Genomic DNA, 24,869 nt, shown 5'->3' with positions numbered 1-24,869 from the left:
ACCAGAGGGGAGGCATTTGAACAATTTGTCTCCAGGGTGTAAGGGGTCTGAAGTTATTTTTCCTGCCCGTTTCCTAACTCTGGAGGTGTACAGGTCTTTTCTGTAGACCTGACTGTCTGTTGGAGTCTGTTCTTATCTAGTTTGGTGCCCGATCCAAACCAGCAGACAGTTATTGAAGTGCACAGAACAGACTGCGGTGTAGAACATGATGGGCAGCTCCTGAGGCAGGTGCCTAAGCTGGCGCAGGAAGTACATCCTCTGCTGGGCCTTCTTGATGATGGTGTTGATGTAGGGTTCCCACTTCAGGTTCCGGGAGATTGTGGATCCCAGAAACCTGAAGGATTCCACAGCCAACACAGTACTGTTGAGTATGGTGAGGAGAGAGCTGGGGGGCTCCTCCTGAAGTCCACTGTCCTCTCCACAGTTTAAAGCGTGTTCAGCTCTAGGTTGTTGCAACTGCACCACAGGGCCAGCTGTTCAACTTCCCGCCTATATGCAGACTTATCATCTGATGAGACCGATGACTAATGTGTCGTCTGCAAATTTTAGGAGTTTAGCAGATGGGTCTCCTGAGGTGCAGTCGTTTGTGTAGAGTGCGAAGAGCCGTGGGGAGAGCACGCATCCCTGAGGTGCACCAGTGCTGACTGATCGGGTGCTGGATGTTATTTCACCCAGCCTCACCTGCTGCTTCCTGTCTATCAGGGAGTTTGTGATCCACTGACAAGTGGAGGCGGGCACAGTGAGCTGGGTGAGTTTGAGGACTTCTGGGATGATTGTGTTGAACGTCGAGCTGAAGTCGACAAACAGCGTCCTTGCATAGGTCCTTGGGGAGTCGAGGTGTTGCAGGATGTAGTGCAGCCCCATGTTGACTGCATCATCCACTGACATGTTTGCCCGGTAGGCAAACTGCAGAGGGTCCAGCAGGGGGCCTGTGATGCCCTTCAGATGGGTCAACACCAGTCTTTCAAAGGACTTCATGACCACAGACGTCAGGGCGACGAGTCATTCAGTCCAGTGATGTAGTGTTTCTCAGCTAGCTCAGATCTGCAGGAATTATCACATGCTTGAACTGAAATCAAATACACTGACAAATGAGGCTTAGTGAAAAACAAGAGTCTAGAGAAACATCTTGTTTTGCCATTCTAACAGCCGGGCCTTTCCAGGTAGAGAAATATGTATAAGACATTTTTTAAACTAAAAAAACTGTCACTTTATAGATCATGTTATACAGACATTTAATCTGTTACTTACTAAAGACAGCAAGTAACTTAATGATAAACTTTACCATATCAACAATTAAATTATCATCTAAAATGCAGGATGATCTGTGAAGAGAAAAACAAGAAAGCTTGTTTTTGGCAAACACCAAAGACCACAGTAAGAAGTCAAAACGTGTGCTATTGCAATTTCTTGGTGAGTATAAACTTGGCAACTTTGATCCTAAAACCAGTGGTGGTGTGGACAACACATAGCAGCATGCTATAATTCTAGGGATGTCCTAAAGATTTCAACTCTGGCTTAAAAAATTAACAAATACAGAGAAACGGCCACCTGTGCCTTTGATACAAGTATTAAGTACACTGAAAAAAAGAATGTGTTGGATTTACTCAATTCAATAATGGACATTGGTTGCACACAAATGGTTTGCTTTGGTAGCAACTAACACAATTGTGTTGAATCTACACAAAATATTTGTGTTCACTCAACACAAGTACTTTATGTTGATACCAAGTAAATTGAATGATTTAGTAAATTGAATGAATCACTTTAGTCCAACACAATTCAAAAAAGTTAATTTAATATGATTAAATAAAGTAAATTACACTCATTTTAATCTCTTTATTCCAACACCATTCAATTATTATTTAAAGAATATCCCAAATACATTACATTTTAATTATATATTTATACTTTTTGTAAATTAGTCAATTCATGTCTATTTCTTGATCATTTTAAACACTAACCACTTGTATTATCATTAAAAACGATGAGACTGTTATATTCTAAACGTTTATTCCACAAACTGGACAAGTGTGTCCCAAATGGTGAAAACATATCAAAGACTTGACATTGACTTGTGGTAAGAAAATCATAAAATACATCATTCTCTACACAGTAAGCTCGATCGAGAGAGAGAGAGATTCATATGGTCTAGAACTGTACTGTAATTACAATTATAAAACACTACAGGCTGCAACACCACTCAGTGCTGGATAAGTGTGTCCTAAATGGCGGAAAAATGCCAAAGACTTGACATTGAATAGTACAAGTCAAATAGTCTAAATATGTAGTAAAAACATAACACATTGTTGTGGTAAGAAAACCAAAGAATACATATATTCTCTACACAGGAAGCTTACTCTGACATCTGGTAAGAAAACCATGAAATCATGTCTTCTGAGAGAGACAGAGAGAGAGAGAGCGAGCAAGAGCGAGAGATTCAAATGGTCTAGAACTGTGGTGTAATTACAATTATAAAACACTGGACTGGTTGTAACAAAATCCAGTCTGCAACACCACTCAGTGCTGGACAAGTGTGTCCCAAATGGCGTAAAAACATGCCAAAGACTTCCCCCTGCATTGCAATTGAATAGTTCAAATCAAATTAGTCTTAATATGTAGTAAAAACATTGACTTGTGGTTAGAAAACCATAGAACACATATAGAGAGAGAGAAAGAAAGAAAGACACTGGACTGGTTGTACACATAATACAAACGAAAATTCAAATTGTTCAGAACTGCACTGTATTTACAACTATAAAACACTGGATTGGTTGTAACAAAACCAGGCTGCAGCACCACTCAGTCTTGGAATGTAGAGTCTACAATATACCATCTTCTCCACTCATACTGGAACAGAAGAGAGAGCTCTCTTCACTGGCATAGCTTAGTTTTCAAGCTTTGAGTCTTTCTCGACAGTTCACCTGCATCCAGCTCCATGATAATCTATTGAAATGCCTCAAAGGTGTAGCGGAGCTTTTGTAGGGTACTGCAAGTTCAAGGCGTAAAAGAGCCCAAACAACGTTGCAGAAGCAAGTGCTACATTCTCAAGATCTTGAAGCACCATCACACCCTCGAGGACTATCCTGACATCAGAGGGTTCACTGCTGGTAGTGTCTCTCACAACATAGAACCCCACTGTTGTTCTCGATCCCCACTTGTTTCTCTCTATGGCACTGAGGAAATCGGTTTCAGCCATTTCCTGGTAAAACAAAAAAGAAGATACAATTCTTTAATGATAGGTTCAACATCTTGTAACTTGGCTTGTAAACAATTCAACAGTGCAATCATTTCTACCTTCAGCCAGGACAAATCTATCATAGATCCGATGCCCCACTGTTTATGACCTCCAACCCAAGCAAAGCCGCTGCAGGGTGGAAGGTAATGTTTCTCCCCTGTGTGTGTGTGTGTGTTTGATTGTGGGTCTGTATGTGTGTGAACAGGATTACCAAAAAGTACCAGCCCGATTTGTATGAAACTTGGTGGAGGGGTGTAGCATGGGCCAACATTGTAGGCCTTCTGGCAGATTCTCCCATTTTTGCACAATGAAGCACTGTATCACTTATTAGTCGCATACACTTACCACATACTCCTGCACAAGATCCTCAGGATCCTCGCAGAGGTAAATGCAGAGTCCTTTGATGACACATCCAGCATCAATATCTTCCTTAAGGATAAAAATAAAGCACAAGGCAGCATTTTAAATGAGATGTCAACATGGACACAAATGTGATGGTTGTGATGACAGTTAAGTTAGAATTCTTACCGTCACCATGGCAGACATGTCTTTCAGCTTCTGTCCCTGCTGCCCCGATCTCTTCTCAAATATTTTCAGCAGATTTGCAGTGTGTAGGTCCAGCTCTGAGAGAAATCTTGACTGTAGAGGCATGGTCGTTATGCGTTTGAACTCTGCATTTATCTGAAACATGGAACAATTTTGTAACGATATGGCACACTGATGTACACACAAGACATTTGTTGAGACACATTTGGCCAACCATTAGCTTAACAGTTTAATTTACAACACAAGAATTATTAAGAAGTCATACCTGTAGGAGCTGATTATAATAATCACATCTAATCAATATAAACTGTAATCTGTTTTAATCCAACTATGATACTTGTATTATCAGTGTGGTCCTATTGCCAATAAAAATGCTATCCTTTCCTGGTTTTCTGCTACATGCCGCCAAAAAGCGATATTTTTTTTTTGCCCAGTTTTTTGGCGGCATTAAAGAAGCGGTAAATATCCATAAATTAGCCGCGTCATTGTTTAAAACAGAGGTACAAAGCTGGGGAAAACGTAGCGGTTTATAGTCCGCAAAATTACAGTATAAGCTTAATTTGATCAAAATGTAATTTGTTAGTTTGATGAAACATCCAATGGTGGATCAAAGTACACAAGTAAAAAGAGAAACAGTTTTTTACCACTTTGGCTATGTGCTCTCTTACCTCAACAACCTGCTCCAGTCTTGTTAACTGTCTCTGAAAAAGAATGAGGAGCTATGAGTAACAGACACTGATACGAGATAGTAGTCTCTCAAATACTCATGCATATCCCTCGATATGTAAAGATCGCCCAATTAAAACACATAATTTGCGCTTTTCCTAAGATATCAAATACTTTATTGTCTGTGATGCAAAGCTTTTTGGAGAAAAACTGCTTTGAAATGACTTATTTGCTGCAGCTTGAGGCTAAAATTAGCGTGCATATTAGCAGCAAAATAACTGCGTATTCTCGGTCAAATAACTCACACGCTATACCTCTTAACGACATTTGGGGATCGTTAAAAGAAAACTATAGCTACATTACTTGTCTGTGAGATTTATGTCGGAGACACGCTAACTGTGGATTGCCGCCAGTTTCATGTGGGCTAACACACAAAAGTATTACACAAGTTCAGACAAACCTACTCAATTCCCAGGTTTCACACAAAAAAGTGTCACTAGCAGGCAAATTATAGCAAGCTAGTCTCATGGTGTAGTTAGTAGGCTATCTTAAATGGTGGAGGAAGATTAGTACTTGCCTAGCATGTGATAGCCAAAGCTAAGCCTAATGCTAACTTTAACTTCTTTTTTACTTTCTCCAATGGTGAAAGAAAAGCCGTCTAGTTACTTTAAATCCCACATAATTTAATAACCAGGTAGCTATTATAATTCATGTATACTTACATAGTTGAGATGAGTGATGGCTGGACATGTGTGGATAAATCCGGAATTTCTTACACTGAGCTGAGCCGTTGAATTTGAATTGATGTCTGCTTCTTGCTGGAGCCGTTGAACTTGAGTGACGAGTGTGAGTGATGTCTGCGATTGCGCTGTTATCGCGAGACATAATTTGAAAGCTGATAGGCTAAATCTACTCGATTGATTCACTTTATCCCAACGTGATCTAAATACGTTCATGTACACTTTCTGCATACCATATAGATTCAACACAATGCAATCACGTTTGGCTAAAGAACTTGAAACAATTGTGTAAAATACACACAATATGCTTAGTTTAATTCAACAGATGGCCAATGTCCTTTTTTTCAGTGTATACATATTGTATCTTTTTGATTATTTCTTAACCTATATTCATTTTTACTGTATTTTGTATTCTTAGGGTATTTTGAAATGTCTGTTATGTGTTTGCGAAGGTTTATGTAAAGTACTTTGATTTACCTGTCCTTTGTACACAAAATATGATCTGAAAATCAAGTCGACTTGCATTGATTCCTTGATATTTGTTTATCAGCGCTTTAGCCTACACCATGGCCGACACTACATTATTTTGGCCACGAGAGGGCAGAGTGTTAATGTAAAATAGCGATGTTGTAATTGATTCACTTATATTTTAGCCAAGCTCAACGCATCTATTCCAAATTGATTAAGCTTTCAGTTGAAAGTTAGCTCTTTACCATGAAGAAAATATCGACACTTCGATGCCTTTTATACCCAGGTCAAACTAGTAGGCTAAAAACTAACTTTAAACTCATTCGAACTTTATTACGTTTTTCTGGGGTTTCGGCGTGTCATGTGGAATTATCCCCCCCAGACATACACTCACGCACACTTAGAAATGTACAGCCTACATAGAGTGGCATGTGTATAGTATGCATACACTTCATAGAGTGGCATGTGTATCGTATGCATAAGTTTCAGCTATGATGTTCATGCGACGTGCGTGGGCTTGCTCTGCTCAACGTAGTTTGCATAAACAGCACTCTCTCCACCAATCAGCTTTTAGATCTAACCACATCTCCCCTATAGAAAACTGTCTGTGGTCTTGTACTGAGTGGTCGCCTCAAAGCAAATACGCGATTGTGTGAACAGTGATTAGCAAATACCACTTTTGTAACATTTCTGCGTTATACGGTTCACCTGGCTTTTAGTGCACCTTCATTGTCCTCCCCGGCCTTCTCTGTGGTGTTTTTGTACATTTTTGAGGATGTCGGTGGCCGGATTCAAGAAGCAGTTTCATAAAGCAAGCCAGGTAAGACGCCCCGCTTCCTTTCGTGGTGTCTTTTCATTTTCTTGACATTATATGGTTAATTGCTTGCTACCTTTCATGAACTGTTTAACTGAAAATCACAACTGACTGTTTACCTCACCTCCCAGCCATAGCCCCCAAGCCTGATACCGTTGTGTTGCATTGCTCACTCCAGCGGTTGCCTGAGGAATGCAGTATGAGAAATTAGCCAAACAGTTAGAGTGGTGAAACGTTTGAATCGGAGATAATACACTTGCTTAAAATGCAGTTTCCTTAATAGATAATTTATTTGAGGTTCTGTCTAAGTTGTAGCAGATAGTTCAGCCATCATATTAAAGCGTGAAAGCACTGCGCTAGCATTAGGAAAAAGAAGCAGACAGGCTAACAATAACTGCCTCTGACGTTACTAATATAAATGAATTAGCTAGCTAGCTAGTTAGCTTTACGCTAACCCTGATTTACACATCTAAAAGTAAGCTATGGCTAACCACGATTAACAATGAAATCGGCTGATGTCCAGTTGGTAACAAGTGCACAAGGATAATTAGCAAGCGAAATAACGTTGGTGTTTGAAACGCTCAGAGGGAGCTGTGTGCGTCTTCAATTTAATTAACCACTTAATGTTGCACGATTACACAATTTTAATAATGAGCCATTATGGGATGTTGACGTTAGCTTATTGCTAAAATATAAAGTGACTGTGAGGTTAGCCAGCCAGATGGCAATGGATAACAGCATTGCATCTTAAGCATTAGGTATTTCAAAATTAATTGTTTAAGTTACATTATAGGCAACATGTATGGGTCTGCAACTTGCAAGTGTGATTGAGCACATTTGAGGGTAGGCATTACAAATAGTTTGTTGAGCACTGAAGTGTCATTCCATAGATCACAATGCAGCTGAAATTAGATATGGAATTAGTGCAGTCTTGGTTCGCAGTGTCGTCGATATTGACAGGATAGCTGTAAATCACATGGATGAACCATATATGCATTGCCAAGTGAATAAGGGTTCAGAATGTCATTGCCAAGATAAATACATTACGTTACGTTGCCATTACGTAGATGTTGTTTGTCAGAAGATGTGACCCTTCTTGTTGCTGATTAACTGAACCGTGGTAGTTTTAACAACCATAATTAATGCTTTAATGCACATACTTTGTTTTGATAATGCACTGTAAAGTACAGATGTACTTTTAGATGTGTAAGGTTAGAGCCTGTCCGAACAAGTCACAGCAGTTGGAAACCTGTCCAACATGTTCACTCTAATTTATGTGCTTGTAGGATTCTCTTATTAGCACAGTTAGGACAAGGGTGTATATAATCTGAAAGAGTTTAGTGTATTTTCTTGTACTCTAGTGATATATTTTCTCTGCACAAATTTACCAATTGACATTTAAAGCTGTAAAATACTGTGCAACTGCTAATGTCTCATTGTCCTGCTGATCGAAATAACTCCATTGTGTGAGAAATGCCCCCACATTGTTTTCCCTTCAGGATGTAGGCCTAGGCTGTCTGTTCTGGTGTGCACTGATATTATACAGATTGTATTACTGAGCGTCTACTGAATTATCGTGATTGCACACTTGCAACACTTTGCCTCTCCAGCATAGTTCAACTTTTTCACATTTTCACTGTAAGGCTCTGTCACCATTGTTTTGTTTTAAAGTTATTTGCCCATGTGCGTCACCTACAAAAACATTTTTGTTCGATCTGAAAAAATGCCTGATCTGATATAAATGGCATTGCAATTCGAGAGAAAGGACTCAATTCAGCACTTGTTGCCTATTCTGACAATTGTAACCTTCGTGGCATCAGCTAACAGTCTCTTCTCTGAGAGAAGAATGTATCCACATGTTTTTTGTTGTGGACAAACTGTCATTTGCTGTGAGTTGAGTTAGCATGCTTTCCATTGTTTTTCCATGTGGAACAGGGAGTGACTCCAGTACGGCCCCAGCTGAATAAACACAGAGACCTGGTATCATCCTCTCACGGATGAGGTTGGTTATTAGCCCAAGCCCTTACGTCAATGCTGCTGCATTGGGCACACCTCCTATGATTGACTCCTCACCTGCCACATGGCCATGCATAAACGGCGCAGCAACCATATGATGGTGTGAGTGTGTGCAACTCCTCATGCCTATCAGAGTGCAATGATAGGCCTTATTAGTTAAGCAGTCTATGGGCCAGTTCCATGTGAGTCTTTCAGTTCTGTTGATGACAGTACAAGGTTCATAACTTTCCACTCCACTTACCTAGTTGTGAACGAGAGCACGTAGGCTGTGAGGGATGAGTTTCAGTGTCCACACAGTGTGGGAGTTACATTTTTAGTTTAAAGGCCTTCAGTGTTCTTACTTTTTTAGAAACGAAAGCCACCTAGACATATATTAGCTTGAAGACAGAAACCTTTGTCAACAAAGCACATTTTCTATGCCTCTGACCCTTCAGTAGTTCTCACACCATGCTACCACTGATCTTCATTCAGTCATGTAGAATTCGGTATATATCTGTAAGCTTTCTCTTAGCCTGTACCGAGTTTTTAAGCCGTTTTCGTGGTCTAACACAACCGAATCACACTTAAAAAAACACACTGCATGTGATTCAGGTTTCCTGTTGTGCACTTCATATGACTTGGCTTCTCTGTCTTAGGAGACTTAGTCATGGATTGTAGGGCTGTTGCCGGTGTCTCCTGTCTGGGGTTATGGATGATGTTGTTCTTGGAGGACGACAGCCCTTGGCAGGGCCCCTGCTCAGAGGTGCCGTGCACCATGGGAATGTAGCTCTGGGAAATATCACATGATGATTCACTTGCCTGCGGAGGGACTCTGCTTATGTCGGTGTAGAATAGCCCTAATAATACTCAGAGATTCCATAGTGTCATTAGATGAATCTAAAGTATTCTAAAATATAGCTTCTGTTAATTGCTGCTTGCTGCTCTGTTGGCATGCATCCTGCCATTGGATGTCAATGTTTATGTTAATTCCCAAGAACACACTAGCAAATCATACATTAAGCCCCCCTCAACATATTGACAAAGACACAGGCTACCAATTGAGTTTAACCATGTGGTCACTAGTAGAAACTAGAAGGGCTTCATCCCCCCCAACCTCTCTGGGGCAATAGAGTGCTGGAGGGCAGGAAGGCAAACACGTTTTGTACAGATCTGCACTGAGGATGGAACAGCAAGAGGCTGTTTGAAATATGGATGACAATGTGACGAGGATGGGCTTTATAAGGAGCTCATAAACATTTCAGCAGTCACATGCTTTTTGCCTCTGAGGTTTGTCAGCTCGCCCAAGTCTCAACTGCTCCCAGAAGTCTGACTGCTATTAAAGAACAAGATTTGGAATTGACAGTACAATTGCAGTTCCCATGTCCTAATGCATTTGGTGTCTTTGATGGGTAAAGCACCTGACAGGGTTGCTTGTCCCCACCTGTTATTTCCTCCCTCAGTGTCTGAAGGTACTGTAATGACACAATGCACTAACCCTTTGCAGAGCCCAGGCCGTTAGTTAACATCCTGTACCTTTGAGGGTGTGTGTGTGTGTCGTGTTTTTTCAGCACAACGTTTGAAAGGGGTCAGACTGGGTGTCACCGACCAAAGCTCCTTGATCTCGAAATGTCTGTGCATGCAGACTTCTCTTGCGCTCATCAATGCAACATCAACCGCTCAGCGTACCCCAGGGGGCTGCATGTGGAGAAGGCTAAACACTCTTATAGAGAGGAGATGCAGCTTCGTGTCTAAACAGAGGCTTGGTCTGCTGCGTGCCAGAGGCCACATTTATGGGACTCTTCAGCCAGGCGTCCGGCTATTCCATATCGATTGTGTCGAATCGACTCCTAACAACAGAGCCATCCAGGTTTATTACCCCCTTAATGTAGCATTCTCACACACTCCTCTCAGATGTAATGGCTTCTCTTGTCTTCTCTTCTCTTCTCTTCTCTTCTCTCTCACTGCAAGGCAGACTCTGGTATTTTGTTTATTAGTCAGAGAGATGCATGGAATGCTACCTCCTTGTTCAGTCGTTGCGCTAGGGATGTTTTTAGACGGGGGAGAAGTAGACGTTTTCTGTCTCCTGCGAGGCATGTTTAATGCTTCAGGGAGAATGTCTGCATCCATGCAACAAAAACAGAGTGGCTGGTGGGTAATGCATCACCAGCCTGCCGTTATTGATGGGTCTGAACTGCTGCACAGTTGTGTTTTGAAACAGAGCACCACCATCTCCCTCCTGACACAGGACAAATGTGAGCCAGAAGCCATCGATCAGCAGTAGGCTGTATTTGTTTTCCCTGGTTGACTGCTGGGGAAAAATGTTATGGCACTGCTAAGGACACCAGTGTATGTCGAGCCTTGTAGAGACATTCATGGCGCAGTGTGGGACTTGGGAGTGGGACTTGGGAGTGGGGCGGGGTGGAGGGTGGGGTGGGGTGGAGGGCGCTCGTCGCCCCATCCCAGTGCCCAGCCCTGCTGAGGCTCATCCCTGTGAAAACAAGCCAGTGCAGATGGGAGCCACCAGCGGCAGGATGTTCTCTGCAGCAGCCATGCGGTGCGAGAGGGGTCTCTCAGGAAGCTGAGCACAAATGTGCGCTCCATTTCCCGGAGCAGGGGCGGGTTGCGATAACACAAGCTCTTATCTACCATGGGCGGCGGGCGCCCAAACTCAGTCCTTGACTCACACCCCGCAGAGGCTCGGGGAATCTCCCGTGGGATGTTGCGATGTTTGTTTTAAAAAAAAAAAAATTTATTACAAAATCGATAATCATTAAAATCGAATCGTTGACCTCTGAATCGGAATCAAATCGAATCGTGAGGTGCCAAGAGATTCCCACCCCTAATATCTAGCCTTGGATTGTTTTGAACCATGAGACTGTGCTGACTCCTTGGCTCTTTAACTCCACGTCCGGTCCACATTTCCTCTTAGCCTTTCCCCTCTCTTTCTTAGTACTAGCCGTACGTGTTTCCTCAAATCAAGGCGTTCTGTCTCAATGTACGGGCTGATATTGACATTTCCTGTAGTTATTTTGTGGGTGAGGGGTGGTCAGTGGAGCTGGTGCAGAACGGAGAGATTTTGAAGTCTGTTCTTCTGGGAGCTGCAGACCTGGACAGCAAACTCATGCATCCACACACACACACACACACACACACACACACACACACACACACACACACACACACACACACACACACAACAAAGCCACAGTTCTCCTCTGGTCACACACTAGTTTTGTGTACAGATTGCTGTTAAATGAGGAATTGGGTTTCATGTAAAAAGATTCAGTAGTCAGGTGGCTTAGTCCACAAGGGCAGGTGTAGAGAAGGCTTAATCACATCATGGTCAAAGACTATGTCTGATATGTGAACCAATCGTAGAGTTATTCAGTATTTCAACACGCGAAACAGCAAGGTATTTATTTATTAATTCACCACTCTTTGTTTCTCTCTCCAAGGCAGAGATTCTTTGAAGAGCTTAACACTTTTGTGTTAAGCCACTCTGGCCCCTTTAATGAACCAGACTCTCAAACCCACATGAAGTGCATGACCACAGCAGCTGGACACTATGGTCCCTGTTGTCTGTTGAACAATGATGAAACAGCCAGGAACTTAACATCACCAGATTTCAGGGATACCATCTCCTGGTTTCTGCATTATGCCCATTTTTTTTGTAGTAATATATTGGTCTCCTTCTCTCCTCCACCTCCCCACAGAAGTGCTGTTATGAGCTGATGGCTGTTGTGTGTTGTCAGTCAGGCATTCAGTGCACTGATGGAGTTTCCTCCTGCTGGTTTGCCTAAGTGAGGGGATGAGAAGCACTTGAACTGCGAGCACTGACTCACTGTGTCGGTAAGGGGTCAGTTTGAGGAGTTTGAGGAATTATGCCAGCCACCCGGGAGAAACAAGTGCCTGCGGAATGGGACATTTAGTCCAATGCAGTGTAATTACAGCATCAACTGAAGACTCATTCAGGGAATGAATACTGGTATTTTTAATTGATGGGAGTAGAGTAGAAGTGGTTTATTTTGCCCAAAGTGATGGTTAGCATGATGTGTAGTAGGCTTTGATAGGCAGTAAGAACAGGTAAATGCCCACTTTGTTCATTGAAATATATTGAATGTGTTTTTGGTTGTTCATCTCTTCCTCTTGACAGACTTGATATTTTGCCTGTTCTCCAGATGGGGTAATCCATCAATGTTAATTGACACCAAAGTTATTGTTTTTTCCAGGTATGGTAGTCTGCTTATCAAAATGTTTGGATTTTGGTTATGGTGGGGAGGAGGTGATAATCTCCATTCTCGGACGTCAGCTGGATGATGGCTGACTAGTGATTACTAGCTGCCTGAAAGGTTGAATCTTCTGAGTTGTGATTGGAGTGCACTCTTACCTGTAAGCCCTACTGCACACTGACATTTGTGTGCTTGTTCCACAGAAAAAGGAAAGGTATGTTTGGTGAGGGGGTTGTGCGTCTCTGTATTGTATCTCAGCTCTCAGGAGAGGCAAGGGTTGGCGTTTCTTTGCTACAAAGTAGTGCCTTTCATAACCTGCCAGGCCCCTCTAGTAGCACATTGTTCACTGTATCCAGGAAGCTATTTTGAGTAAAGAACATGTAGTCTGATTATCTTGCTTGTAACTCAACCCAGGGACATCCACATTGCCAGGGTCTCAGTTTTGGCCTTACAAAACATCTACATTTCTTCTTTTTTCATTTAAATACGTGTTAGCATTTTGCCAGGATGAGCCCTAATAGCAGTCTTTGGCACTGCTGGTAATAGCCTCTCGAGGAGGAGAGAGATGGCAGAAGATGATAGGCCACAGTGACCACTGAGGATCTCTCACAGTTCCTCTGTGTCTGCTGACAGCTGGAAATGAGATCCTGCCGTCACCGTCTGGACTCCAGCAGAGGCCAGAGATTGCAGGGAGCGCAGCTGTGCCGCTCTGGAGAGGGCAGTCCCTGTGACCAGCTCGTGCCAAGCCCCCACCACAAACAGGCCGCGCTGCATGTGAGGATGTGGGCCCGTGTGTGAGGATGTGGGCCCGTGTGTGAGGATGTGGGCCTGTGGTTATCAGAGGTCAATACCTTCCATTTGCTCTTCATTGAAACCACCTGTGATGAGGGGATGTCTTTTTGCATGGACCCTCTTCTCTGAGAGCAGTGTTCTTAGACAGCCAGCAGTGAGTCCTGTCGGTGTCTTCCTTGTCCTTGCTGTTTCTCCAGGAATAGGCTATCACCATATTAGGATCACTTTTACTCTCTCTCTCTCTCTCTCTTACTTTCTCTGCGTCTCTATTGTAAGCTAAATTTATTCTGACCTAGTTGGTCGCTTTTGCGTTCAGTGCCAACCAATGCCTGGAAACTTCTACCATTGGGATGGAGTAGAGCTCCACGTGCACATTCTGATGAGTGTCTGGATTGGCCAGTCTAGCATGCAGCTTTTACTTATCTCTGTTTGCTATCTAGTTTTGGTGTAGGTTATTGGATTTCGTTAAATGTTCTATGACAAATTCCTTTGGTGGTCGGGCTATGAACTGATCCCTTTTATGTTTTTGAACTTCCTCATTTTGCCAGTAAGGTTGTCTGTTGTGATACGGGTACTGATACTCTTGCCTCTCTGTATACGGCTAAAAGATGCTCCTGTTCTGATGATATAAGCGCAGAGAGGACTGTGTGTCCTTGGCGAAACCTATCCAGTATCCACAGAGGTTGGCTCTCATAAAAGAGAGTTATTTTACACAAAGCAGATGTAAAGTAAATATAGGAGCTAGAGTTACTGCAGTCTCACCACAAGGTCATCTTTTTGCTGTGTTCATCAAGCTCCCTTGTCTCAAATATAGACAAAATGCCCCGAAATGTTTCTATGCATGTTTTTGTATGTTCTCTGTTGTCTTTGTGAATCATCGTTTCCTGCTCTAGTCACGGTTGGCATATCCTTTTCTTGTGGGAGTTGGGGTTAAACGGAAGCTTTCGATTACGAGTAGACAGATGATGGCTGGGTCGCTGCCACAGTCCTATCGCACCCTGAATACAGGCACCATATTTTTCAGAATATTGCATCAGGGCAGAGAAATCTGATTACCCAGGAAATGGAGGGCATTGACAAAGGTCAACATTAACACGGGATGACGTCAGGAACATGCCCTGCGCTGAAAGCACACCTCCTCAGGTCTTGGAGATCAAGAACACTGGGTTAAGCTTTGCTGACTATTTTACACAAAAGCACAATCTCACACTTAAATGGGTTTCACACCGGGAAAAACCAAATCTTCCCATTGAGTACGCAGTCGGGTGCAGTGTAGGCTGTGCTGCTAGTGGAGATGAGTAGGAGGAGAGGAGGAGAGGTCCGTGCTGCTGCACTCTCGCCGCTGTTCCAGAGATTTCGGCTCTGCTCCCTTATCTGTAGCTACAGGCTAACACAGCCTAGTTGGAGAGGTCCCCATCAGCTTACTGTGCTCAACCTGGCTTGGATTTTTGATACGCCATTTTCAGGTTCTTTTTTAGTTTGACTGTACTTTTATCTTGGCTCGTCACATTAGTGCGTACACATCCCCCCTGCCTGAAACTGGACCTGCCTAAATCTAATAGTACATATGGTGAACTTAGACATGTGATTTTAAAAAAGCACCCATCTATCTGTCGTGCCTGTTTGGATATGTAGCAGTAATATAACAGCAGTATCACATTTACACTCTTGTTTTCATACTAGTGCTGTCAAAACGTTTTTTGTGATTTCATTTGAAATATTTATTTAACACAATTGTGGCATAATATTGCTTTAAAAAGGAAAAACATTTATTAATCACGATTAATCACAGCAAATGATGTAACTTTCTTCTCTTTTTTTACCGATTGACAGAGCCATTGGTTACTAATTGGACACTAATTGGACCTACCTTTCAGTATCTTGCAGAATGGATTATCACTTGCCAGTTATATTTAGCCTGATTTATTTTTTCGACAGAGCTTCCTGCTGTTTTCGGTCCTTGCTAATTGGCAGATGGTCCAATGGCTCTTCTGCATTCATTTTCTCTGAATCTCAAAGGGGCTTATGGCCTTGAAGGCCTGTTTGCGTGTAATTCTTGCTTGACGTTGTGGGTGAAGAGTCTACTGTCAATGTGCTTCCCTTTTCCCTTTGAAGACATTATGTCACAACTTCCTGGCTAATGTGCTTCCTACAATGGCTGTGTCTTCAATGACTTTTTTTTAAATGTCATTGCGCCATGAACTATGTCTGTGGCAATTTGAAGTAGGCAGTAGACAATGCCTCAGCTCCATCTGGCCAGCACCACCGTCATGACTGGAAGTAGTAGCAGGAAGCCATCTCTCTTTCAGTGACGTTCTTCTGTACTTTACCCCTGGGGACTGACTCACCGCTCCACTATCAGCCTCCTGTTAATGGTGACTAATGTCAGCCAGTGATAAGGTGCTGTGTGTGTGTGTGTGTGTGTGTGTGTGTGTGTGTGTGTGTGTGTGTGTGTGTGTGTGTGTGTGTGTGTGTGTGTGTGTGTGTGTGTGTGTGTGTGTGTGTGTGTGTGTGTGTGTGTGTGTGTGTGTGTGTGTGTGTGTGTGTGTGTGTGTGTGTGTGTGTTGACGGTGGAGGTACATCCATTAGATGCAGCTCTCCTGCTGTGGGCTTCTGTCTGCATTATTAATCCCAGGGGTCAGCAGAGTTCATGGCTACAGTCCTCTTGTCTCATTCCTCCTCTCTTCAGCCCTAGCTTGCTAGCACTGTGCTGTGGGATGAAGTTAGCCATTGGAACAGAATGACCTTAGAGAAGTAGCCAAGACAGTGCAGACGATTCTGACTGCTTGCATGAATTGCAGTGTCATATGCTGCAGGCTTTTTAAAGGTGCGATTGTAAGGACTAGTCTTGATCCCTTTGATTATTTTACTCTCCACTCCACACTCTCGTTAGTAAGTTTTATGTCTCCACCTGACCTCTAAAATACAGCAAGCAACAAGCAAATCATCTGAAGAGCTGTTCTGTATGTGGAATTTTAGGTTCAGAACAGTTTAGGCTAGATGGTTTTGCAAAAATAAAAGAAAGACGGCCCTTTGAGGCACTCTTTTTGGGATTAGAAAGTGACGTGTGAAAAAAGGAAGTCAAGTAAACTACCACAGTGACGTAGATCAACAAGATGGTTTGGAAGCCAATGATGCAGGTCCCAGTGCAACACTGACAACTTCCTGTCACTTTCATCTGCTGGTGAAGCACTGCTTGATCACATGGATGGAACCATGCTCAGACACACAATATTGGAATGTTTTCTCTAATGATGGGAATAGCGCCTTTTGGATCACTGACGTCTCATTGATGAACCCAGGTTTTATTTTGTTATTTTTTTTCTGGAAGTTTCCAGCTGATGATTGCCCAACATGTACGTACAACTGAAGACGTATGTGAGCCTTGGACTGACTCATGCGTGCTTCATCACTGTGTGGGTTTGGCCCAAGAGTTTAGCCTCGTTGGTTCAGTTATGTGCAGTATTTTAATCAGCTTAACTCCACAGCTGAGTCCTGGGTTCTGTAGCAAACCCTTAACAAGCCATGAATGAGTGTGTGTGTGTGTGTGTGTGTGAGTAAGTGAGAGCAGAAAGGGACTTTCTTTTCTGTCTATGAAAGGTGTGAATCATGAGTTGGGACTCTTTCATGTGGCATGTGGCGTGTGCTGAGGGGTTGCCACTAAGGGGTGACTGGGGCAGTGCCAGGTTCCCTCCGTGGCACAGGCCAGTGAGGCAGGAGGTGCCAGACACCAGTGACGTCCCTCCATCAACACCCAAGCAGTCCTGGCACCCTAGAACCTGAAGCCTCTCTCTGCCAGACACCAGTGACATCCCTCCATCCGCTCCCAGACACCAGAGACATCCCTCCATCCGCTCCCAGACACCAGTGACATCCCTCCATCAGCACCCAAGCAGTCCTGGCCCAGTAGAACCTGAAGCCTCTCACTGCCATCCCCTGCAGTGGCCTAGCGCTTTAGTGACACTCTCTCTCTCTCTCTCTCTCACTCTCTCTGACTATCTCTCTCTCTGACTATCTCTCTCTCTCAATTCAATTCAATTCAATTCAAAAGAAGCTTTATTGGCATGACCATAGCGTTGTAAAGTATTGTCAAAGAACCTGAAGCCTCTCACTGATGCCCCCTGAAGCAGCCTAGTGCTCTCTTAGTGACTCTATCCACACTGTCAATCTCACCATCTCTATCAGTCTCTCAAGCTCAATCTCTCCCCACTTCATTTGTTTTCTTCATGACATCTCTCTCTCTCTCTCTCTTTCTCTCTCTCCTCTCTCTCTCTCTCTCTCTCTCTCTCTCTCTCTCGCTGTGTGACCAAACTCTATTTCACATATCTACTCGAGATGCCACAGTACAGTGTGCCCTCGGTTCGGTTTGCATCAGGTTTTTTAGGCAACGGTTACAGTACAGTTTAAATATCTTTATATATAGGAGAAAAATGAAAAAAACCTGTACAAAATAACCTATACAATGAACTATTAATTTGCCTAAAGACAAATAAAACTTTATATTCTGAAAAATGACAGACTAGGCCTAGTTTCTATCTCTGCTGACTGGTAGTAGCTTTCACTTTCTCTGGAGGTTCAACTACCAGTGGAGATAGATAGATAGATAGATAGATAGATAGATAGGGGTCTGTGTCAATCTGGTTTCACTTTCTCTCTGTGATTTTTTTTATGGAGCTTTGTTCCTGAAATGTGTGGGATGTGACATTGTTACGTGGTTCATTTTTTTCTCTCGGGTGACCTTATCCTGAGTCAGTAACCTCTGCGAAGTAGGTTATGTTTTTTCAGGGCAGTTTGTTAGTTTGTAAATTTGGAAGTTTCAGGATTTTACAAAAACTACTGGCTCGAATTCTATGAAACTCCGCTAGCATTCACTTTCTCGAACGTTTCGAGATGCAGCATTTGAACTTGCGGAGGTCAGTGCTCTCTCTACTTTCTTTTTTCCTCTTGATCTGTTTGTCACAAATTGTTGTTGGAAAGCAGCAGAGAGAGATGGTTTTGGCTGGATCCTCGAGTGGACTCTCTCTGGTCCACTTGGGATACGGCCTGGTGATGAGCATGTAAATGAGACTTCGTATTAGAAGTGTTTCCACTGGAGAAGCCAATAGTGGCGAAGCAATGCTTGCAGACTGTACTTTGTTTACCCTTGTCATAGATTGAATACTGAATCCAAAATGTTCTGACACGGCGGATCTGAAAGACGGCTGCCTCCAAGTTGCTTGTCTCTGTCTAGCTAGCGTTGCTTGTCTCTGTCTAGCTAGCGTTGCTTGTCTCTGTTTAGCTAGCGTTCGCCATTGTGAAGTTGGAAGCTGAGCTCACTTTGGTTTTAGTTTACCCTCTCTTCTCCAGCTCCTATTTGTGCACAGAGCGCTGACAGGCTCCAGTCTGCAACGCAACAGGCACATTTAGGAAATTAAAGGAATATGACACATATTGTAATACCGCAATCCATGTCTGTGTATTGAAGCGTAGGGGGTTTCACATAATACCGTGCAGCGTTGCATCCATAACATCAACCCACCTTATTGTTTCTCCTCATTATTCATTTTTTGTTTTCCCTTGTCTGCCTCTCTGTCTCCGTCTGCAGCTTCTAAGTGAGAAGATAAGTGGCGCAGAGGGAACAAAGCCGGATGAGGACTTCATAGAGATGGAGAGGGTAAGCCTTAATGCGTTTCTGCCCTTCATCACTAACTTGCTCCTTTCATTTCTACTCAAGGACGACCGTGTCACAGGCTGGCCTCGTTCTGGGCTGCCAGCTTTTGTTGTAGAGGCCGAGGGAAGTGTGTCACATGTATAAATAGACAAGTGTGCTTCATTCATGATTTTTTTTTTTCTTCACCCTACCTCTGCCTTATTGTCCTTGTTTTTTTTTTCTTTCTTTTTTTTAGAAAATTGACGTCACGAACAAATCAGTTTTTGAGCTGTTGTCCAAAACCACAGAATACCTCCAGCCCAACCCAGGTATGGTGCTGACTGGCAGTGAAGTTGGTTCACAAATGCAATGACAAGTCGACTTACTTTTCTTTTTTGTTTGTTAAAGTTTAAACATGAGAATGTGCCTCATAATGCTATGAATAATCATCCTCCATCCTGCCATACTTAGCCTGATGCCCTGTAGAATGGCCTTTTGAAAGAGGCCCAAACTGTGGCTATAGTCGGGCAGGGGGTAATGTGCTTGACCGTGTACCATGTGGGCAAAGGTAATGTGTTTGACTGTGTGCCATGTTTGATGTGCTTGGCTGTGCCATGTGAGCAGGGGGTAATTAGTTTGACTCTGTACCGCGCGCTCAGCTTCCAGGGCCAAACTGGGCATGCTCAACACCGTGTCCAAGATCCGGGGGCAGGTGAAGACCACAGGCTACCCACAGACGGAGGGGCTTCTGGGAGACTGCATGCTGAGATACGGCCGGGAGCTGGGAGACGAGTCTGCATTCGGTACGTGTCTGCTCTCCTCGTATCAGCCTCACTGTGACAGGGAGCACTGTACATCTCCTCATATCAGCACTGTACATCTCCTCATATCAGCACTGTACATCTCCTCATATCAGCTTCACTGTGTCACTGTTCATCTCCTCATATCAGCTTCACTGTGTCACTGTTCATCTCCTCATATCAGCACTGTACATCTCCTCATATCAGCTTCACTGTGTCACTGTTCATCTCCTCATATCAGCACTGTACATCTCCTCATATCAGCACTGTTCATCTCCTCATATCAGCACTGTTCATCTCCTCATATCAGCACTGTTCATCTCCTCACATCAGCACTGTACATCTCCTCATATCAGCACTGTACATCTCCTCATATCAGCACTGTACATCTCCTCATATCAGCACTGTGTCACGGAGCACTGTTCATCTCCTCATCACAGCAAGGGATGGGAGGAGAATATCAGCATCTGCTGGAGTGGTTTTAACCGCACTTACTTGAACAAGCACACACAAACACACACTCACACTGACACTACCCCACTCCCCAGCCCACACACTCCTGATGCCTGTATCTTTTGAATCTAGAACATTGAAGTCACGTTTTTGCGATTTGTATTCTGAATGTTTTTGATATCCAGAAACTCACTGATATGCCCTCATCTGAGCTCCCATCTGCCTCAGTGCTGAGATGAGATGAGCTGAGCTGAGCTGTGGTTAGGGCCTGACGGTCTCAGTAGGGCTTAGCTTCTGTGAGAACTGCTGTGGAGCTGAATGTTTTCTCTCTATCTCTCTCTCGTGCACGCTCTCTCTCTCTCTCTCTCTTTCTCTCTCTCTGTCTGTCTCTCTCTCTCTCTGTCTCTCTCTATTTATTTATTTATCTATCTCTCTCTCTCTCTCTCTCTCTCTCTCTCTCTCTGCAGGCTCTGCGATGGTGGACATTGGTGAGGCGATGAAACAGATGGCAGAGGTGAAGGACGCCTTGGACATCAACGTGAAGCAGAATTTCATTGACCCACTACAAACACTGCAGGACAAAGACCTGAAAGAGATTGGGGTGAGCACTGGCAACTCTTTACCTCCTGGAAGGCGTGTGTGTGTCTGTCTGTCTGTGTGTGTGTGTGTGTGCTCCTAGATAACCATTTTCCATTCTAAAACATTCCTGTAGCATTCCTGTTTAGGTGTGGTTACATGGATTCTGTCCAGTTTCTGCGTGTTTCTGTAGCGTTATTTAAGAGAACAAAATGTTGCAACTGCAATAAATCTGAATTCTTGGCAGCTCTTGGCAATTTTTTTTATATCTGCTCAGCTACACCTTAACAAATACATCTATCTTAACTCTTTGACTGCCCTGACTAGACAAAAAAAAAATCATATAAGAACCATAGGTCTGAGCTGGAGGGCTTTTTCATTTATTTCACCCAAAGCTGGTCAAAAAACAAAATGGACGATTCTTCCCAGTGGGTTGTCAAAGAGCAACAATAATAGCCACCACCATGAAATACCTTCATGGCTTCAATCAGACGTTGGCCGGAGACATTTAAAACTCCATTTTGTGTCTTTCCTGGCACTGCATGTCTCAAACTAACGCCAGTCCTGCTTCTCCTCAGCATCATCTGAAGAAGCTGGAGGGCCGGCGGTTAGACTTCGACTACAAGAAGAAGAGGCAGGGCAAGATCCCCGACGAGGAGGTCAGACAAGCGGTGGAGAAGTTCGAGGAGTCTAAAGAGCTGGCTGAGAGGAGCATGTTCAACTTCCTGGAGAACGATGTGAGTTCAGTGGCCCCAGTCTGACTGGCTTCAGTGATAGCTGCCAAGGCAACGAGGCCCCATTCATGGACCTCTTACCAGCATAGATTAGAATCTGGTACACTAGAGTATACAGGCCAGGAGTGCTGATGACAAGTGCTTCACTTCTTGGAATGCATCCAGTCTACACTTAAACTGTTTGCTAAAACACATACAACCTTTCTAAGATGTTAAGGAGCCTTTTCCCTGTATGTTTATACGTTTTTGTTCATTGATGTACCTTGAGAAACGATGACCACTTTCGGTGTTTACTCAAGAGCACCGGACTTTCATCTTACATGATCTTGACTTGATACCTCGACGGCTATACTTGAGGCCAGTAGAATGGCGTGATTCATCAGCCTGAGCACAGACATGCAGTGCATGGTCCGCTGTGGAAGACAGCCAACATAATGAGTCACTGGGCCTTAAAGGAATCAAAGAATGACGCATTTTAAAGGAAATTCACCGGATGAAAACAAATGATCTGGAATGGGTGTCGAGGGAGCAATAGCTATAGCTGCTCAACCCAATAATCTGTAGGATTTGTGTGCTGGTTAGCCTGACTATTTATTGTTCTATTTGTTCATTATTGTTGATGTTTGCAGGTGGAGCAGGTGAGCCAGTTATCAGCCTTGGTTGAGGCAGCTTTTGAATATCACCGCTTGTCTTTAGAAATCCTCGAGGACCTCAATAGTAAACTCCAAAGCAGGTAAGCTTTGAAAGTCTGTATCTAGAGTCGCTGGAGCAAATGCCATGATGTACAAATCAATATTAACGGAGATTGTCATTTTGTCTGATCTGTGTTGAAACTGAAACTTAAACTGGATGACCCCCTGTTCGATCCTGACAGGATAGCAACAGCTAGTAGCCAGCCCAAGAAAGAGTTCAAGCCAAAGTCCATCATGAGCAGCCTGGAAACCCTCAACAGCACACAGCACAATGGTTTATCATACAGCTCATCAATAAAGTCCACAGGTACGTCTGGCCCACCCCAAGGCAGGTATTCCTCTAATCTATGTATGACGCAACGTGCTGGTGTTGGTTTCATACCCTGACTTTGCATACGTGGATTATTTTGTGGAATCTGTGTTGAAGCGTAGTTATGTCCGTTATCTGACAGTGTCAAACATCGGCCATTCTGTGAAACAATCAAAATGCTAAGTTTATTTATGGATTAACAATCGATATGCTCAGTTTAATAATGGGTTAACATGACAACGCGAACCATTGCCGATAAAACACGCCGTCCAATAATTAACACCGTTACGATATAGAATTTGTCTGTTGCATTTCATTTTTGAGTTTTGCCTGTTTAGTAGTGGTGTGCAGTGAGCCTTGTCTGTATGTGTAATCAATCCATTGTCCCTTACAGATCACCAGATCAGCCACAGTTTAAATGGCAAAAGTAGGTGTTACACAGGTTTCCACACTTTACTTGACAAACATCATCTTTTAATTGTCAATTATGTTGTTTTGTAAACATGAAGAAAAGCTTAATTCTCATTTGTGTTTATATTTGTGATCAATCTTGGTGTGTAAATATTAGGTGATTACACAAGACCTCAGCTTGATGGCAATTCTCTTACATTTTCCGTTTCTGAACATTTTGTCTCTACTGCCATCTAGTGGTCTTAGTTAGACATAACCACATGTTTAATAGGAACACATGTCTAGAACCTGCAGTTTTGAGACACTGTTTGACATAACTAATTGGCTGCTCCTGTATTAACACATGTACTCAGAGCCTAGTATGTTTGTCTGTGGTGATGGTGTCTGAAATCTCACACGTCTGTCTGTCTGTCTGTCTGTGTGTCTGTGTGTCCTGCTCCATGTCTATGTGCTCATCCAGCCCATTCCCATCCAGTTGAGCAGTTCACCCCCATGCCTCAGTCATGGTCCGAGAGCCCGAATGGCAGCCGTGAGTATCCATCCATCTGATGTCCTCTCTTCAAAACACTGGCTTTCATATATCTGTGAATCATAAAAGTGTACTCAGCGATACTAAGAGTTTCAACCTTGCCAGTCAAACAAATGCACCGTCACCTTCTCAGCCCCCCCCCCCCCCCCCCACTCATGCATGCTACAATTTTCAGTTGGCTCAGACATATTTCTGGCACGTAGATCTAGTCAGAACCGGTTTGTTCTTCAGAGGTTTTCCCCCTCTATATGATTTGTCAGTGCAGAGCCTGGGGCACAGCATATAACATATTGGTAATCTTCCACATGTTCAACATTTATCAGACATAGCAAACATCTTCTGAATTGGCAGCACTGATTGTACTGCATGTATAGCAACAACTATTTGACCGTTATAAGCCAGAAAGCCTTTGAACCAACAGTGATCTTTAAGCTGCTGGGATAAGCAACATCATTCTCAATTGTCTTGTTTTGTTTTTCCCAGAATAAAAACCGTTTGTCAAGTAAGAAAGTCAGACAAGAAGAATCTCTGCCCTATTCCTCTCACTGGAGCTCTAGGAAGGCTTTCATTTCTGCCCCTTTGGAGCTCATCTGTGTAAACTGCCAGATCAGTTCTGTTTGACACAGCTGCCATTAAATATGCTCAGACAGGCATGATTAGCTGGAGCAGCTGTTGGTCTCTACCATTGGAGCCGTAGCCATCCAGTGTAGAAGGCAGAGGATAGGTCAGCACTTACTAAATGGACTATCGTGTGTGTGTGTGTGTGTGTGTGTGTGTGTGTGTCTGGCCCCCAGAGTCGGAGGTGCACATGGACCAGCCGTGCTGCCGCTGCCTCTACAACTTCGAGCCAGAGAACGAGGGTGAGCTGGGCTTCAAGGAGGGCGACCTCATCATCCTCACCAACCAGATCGACGAGAACTGGTACGAGGGAATGATCAACGGCGAGTCGGGCTTCTTCCCCATCAACTACGTGGAGGTCCTAGTGCCCCTGCCCCAGTGAGAGTCCTCTACCCAGCGGTGCGCTGACGGTCCAAATCAGGAAATCACAGGAGAACTCTCCAGTTGTCGTGTAGTCATTGACCTACCTGATTGGTGTTTGGCCCTGCTCAGCGAAGGCCGTACTATTCCACAGACATTTTTAAACAAATAGTCCGATTTCTCCTCCCCACAGCATATTTATTTTGTGCATTCGTTTTTTATTTAATTTTTTTTTTTTATCACAACTTACAATCCACAGTATTTCTGGT

General features: G+C 43.5%; 1 protein-coding gene across 2 annotated transcripts; it reads left to right on the top strand.

Annotated features, from left to right (window-relative positions):
• Positions 1 to 6,433: 6,433 nt before the first annotated feature.
• Positions 6,434 to 24,622, top strand: sh3gl3a (SH3-domain GRB2-like 3a; the record flags this gene model as incomplete). Of its 2 annotated transcripts, XM_080843909.1 has the most annotated exons (11): positions 6,434 to 6,478; positions 19,073 to 19,141; positions 19,374 to 19,446; positions 19,777 to 19,920; positions 20,838 to 20,971; positions 21,525 to 21,683; positions 22,310 to 22,413; positions 22,555 to 22,679; positions 23,077 to 23,109; positions 23,554 to 23,622; positions 24,417 to 24,622. In XM_080843909.1, 11 exons carry the CDS (start codon positions 6,434 to 6,436, stop codon positions 24,620 to 24,622), a joined length of 1,161 nt encoding a protein of 386 aa, XP_080700035.1. The 2 variants fall into 2 exon arrangements, with proteins under 2 accessions (XP_080700035.1, XP_080700036.1); XM_080843910.1 differs by lacking the exons at positions 23,077 to 23,109; positions 23,554 to 23,622.
• Between the last annotated feature and the right edge of the window lie 247 nt (positions 24,623 to 24,869).

Source organism: Sprattus sprattus (genome assembly GCF_963457725.1).
Source record: "Sprattus sprattus genome assembly, chromosome: 8".
Taxonomy (NCBI): Eukaryota; Metazoa; Chordata; class Actinopteri; order Clupeiformes; family Clupeidae; genus Sprattus; species Sprattus sprattus.
Note: the sequence above shows the minus strand (reverse complement) of the source record. Positions and strands in the feature narration are given on the sequence as shown.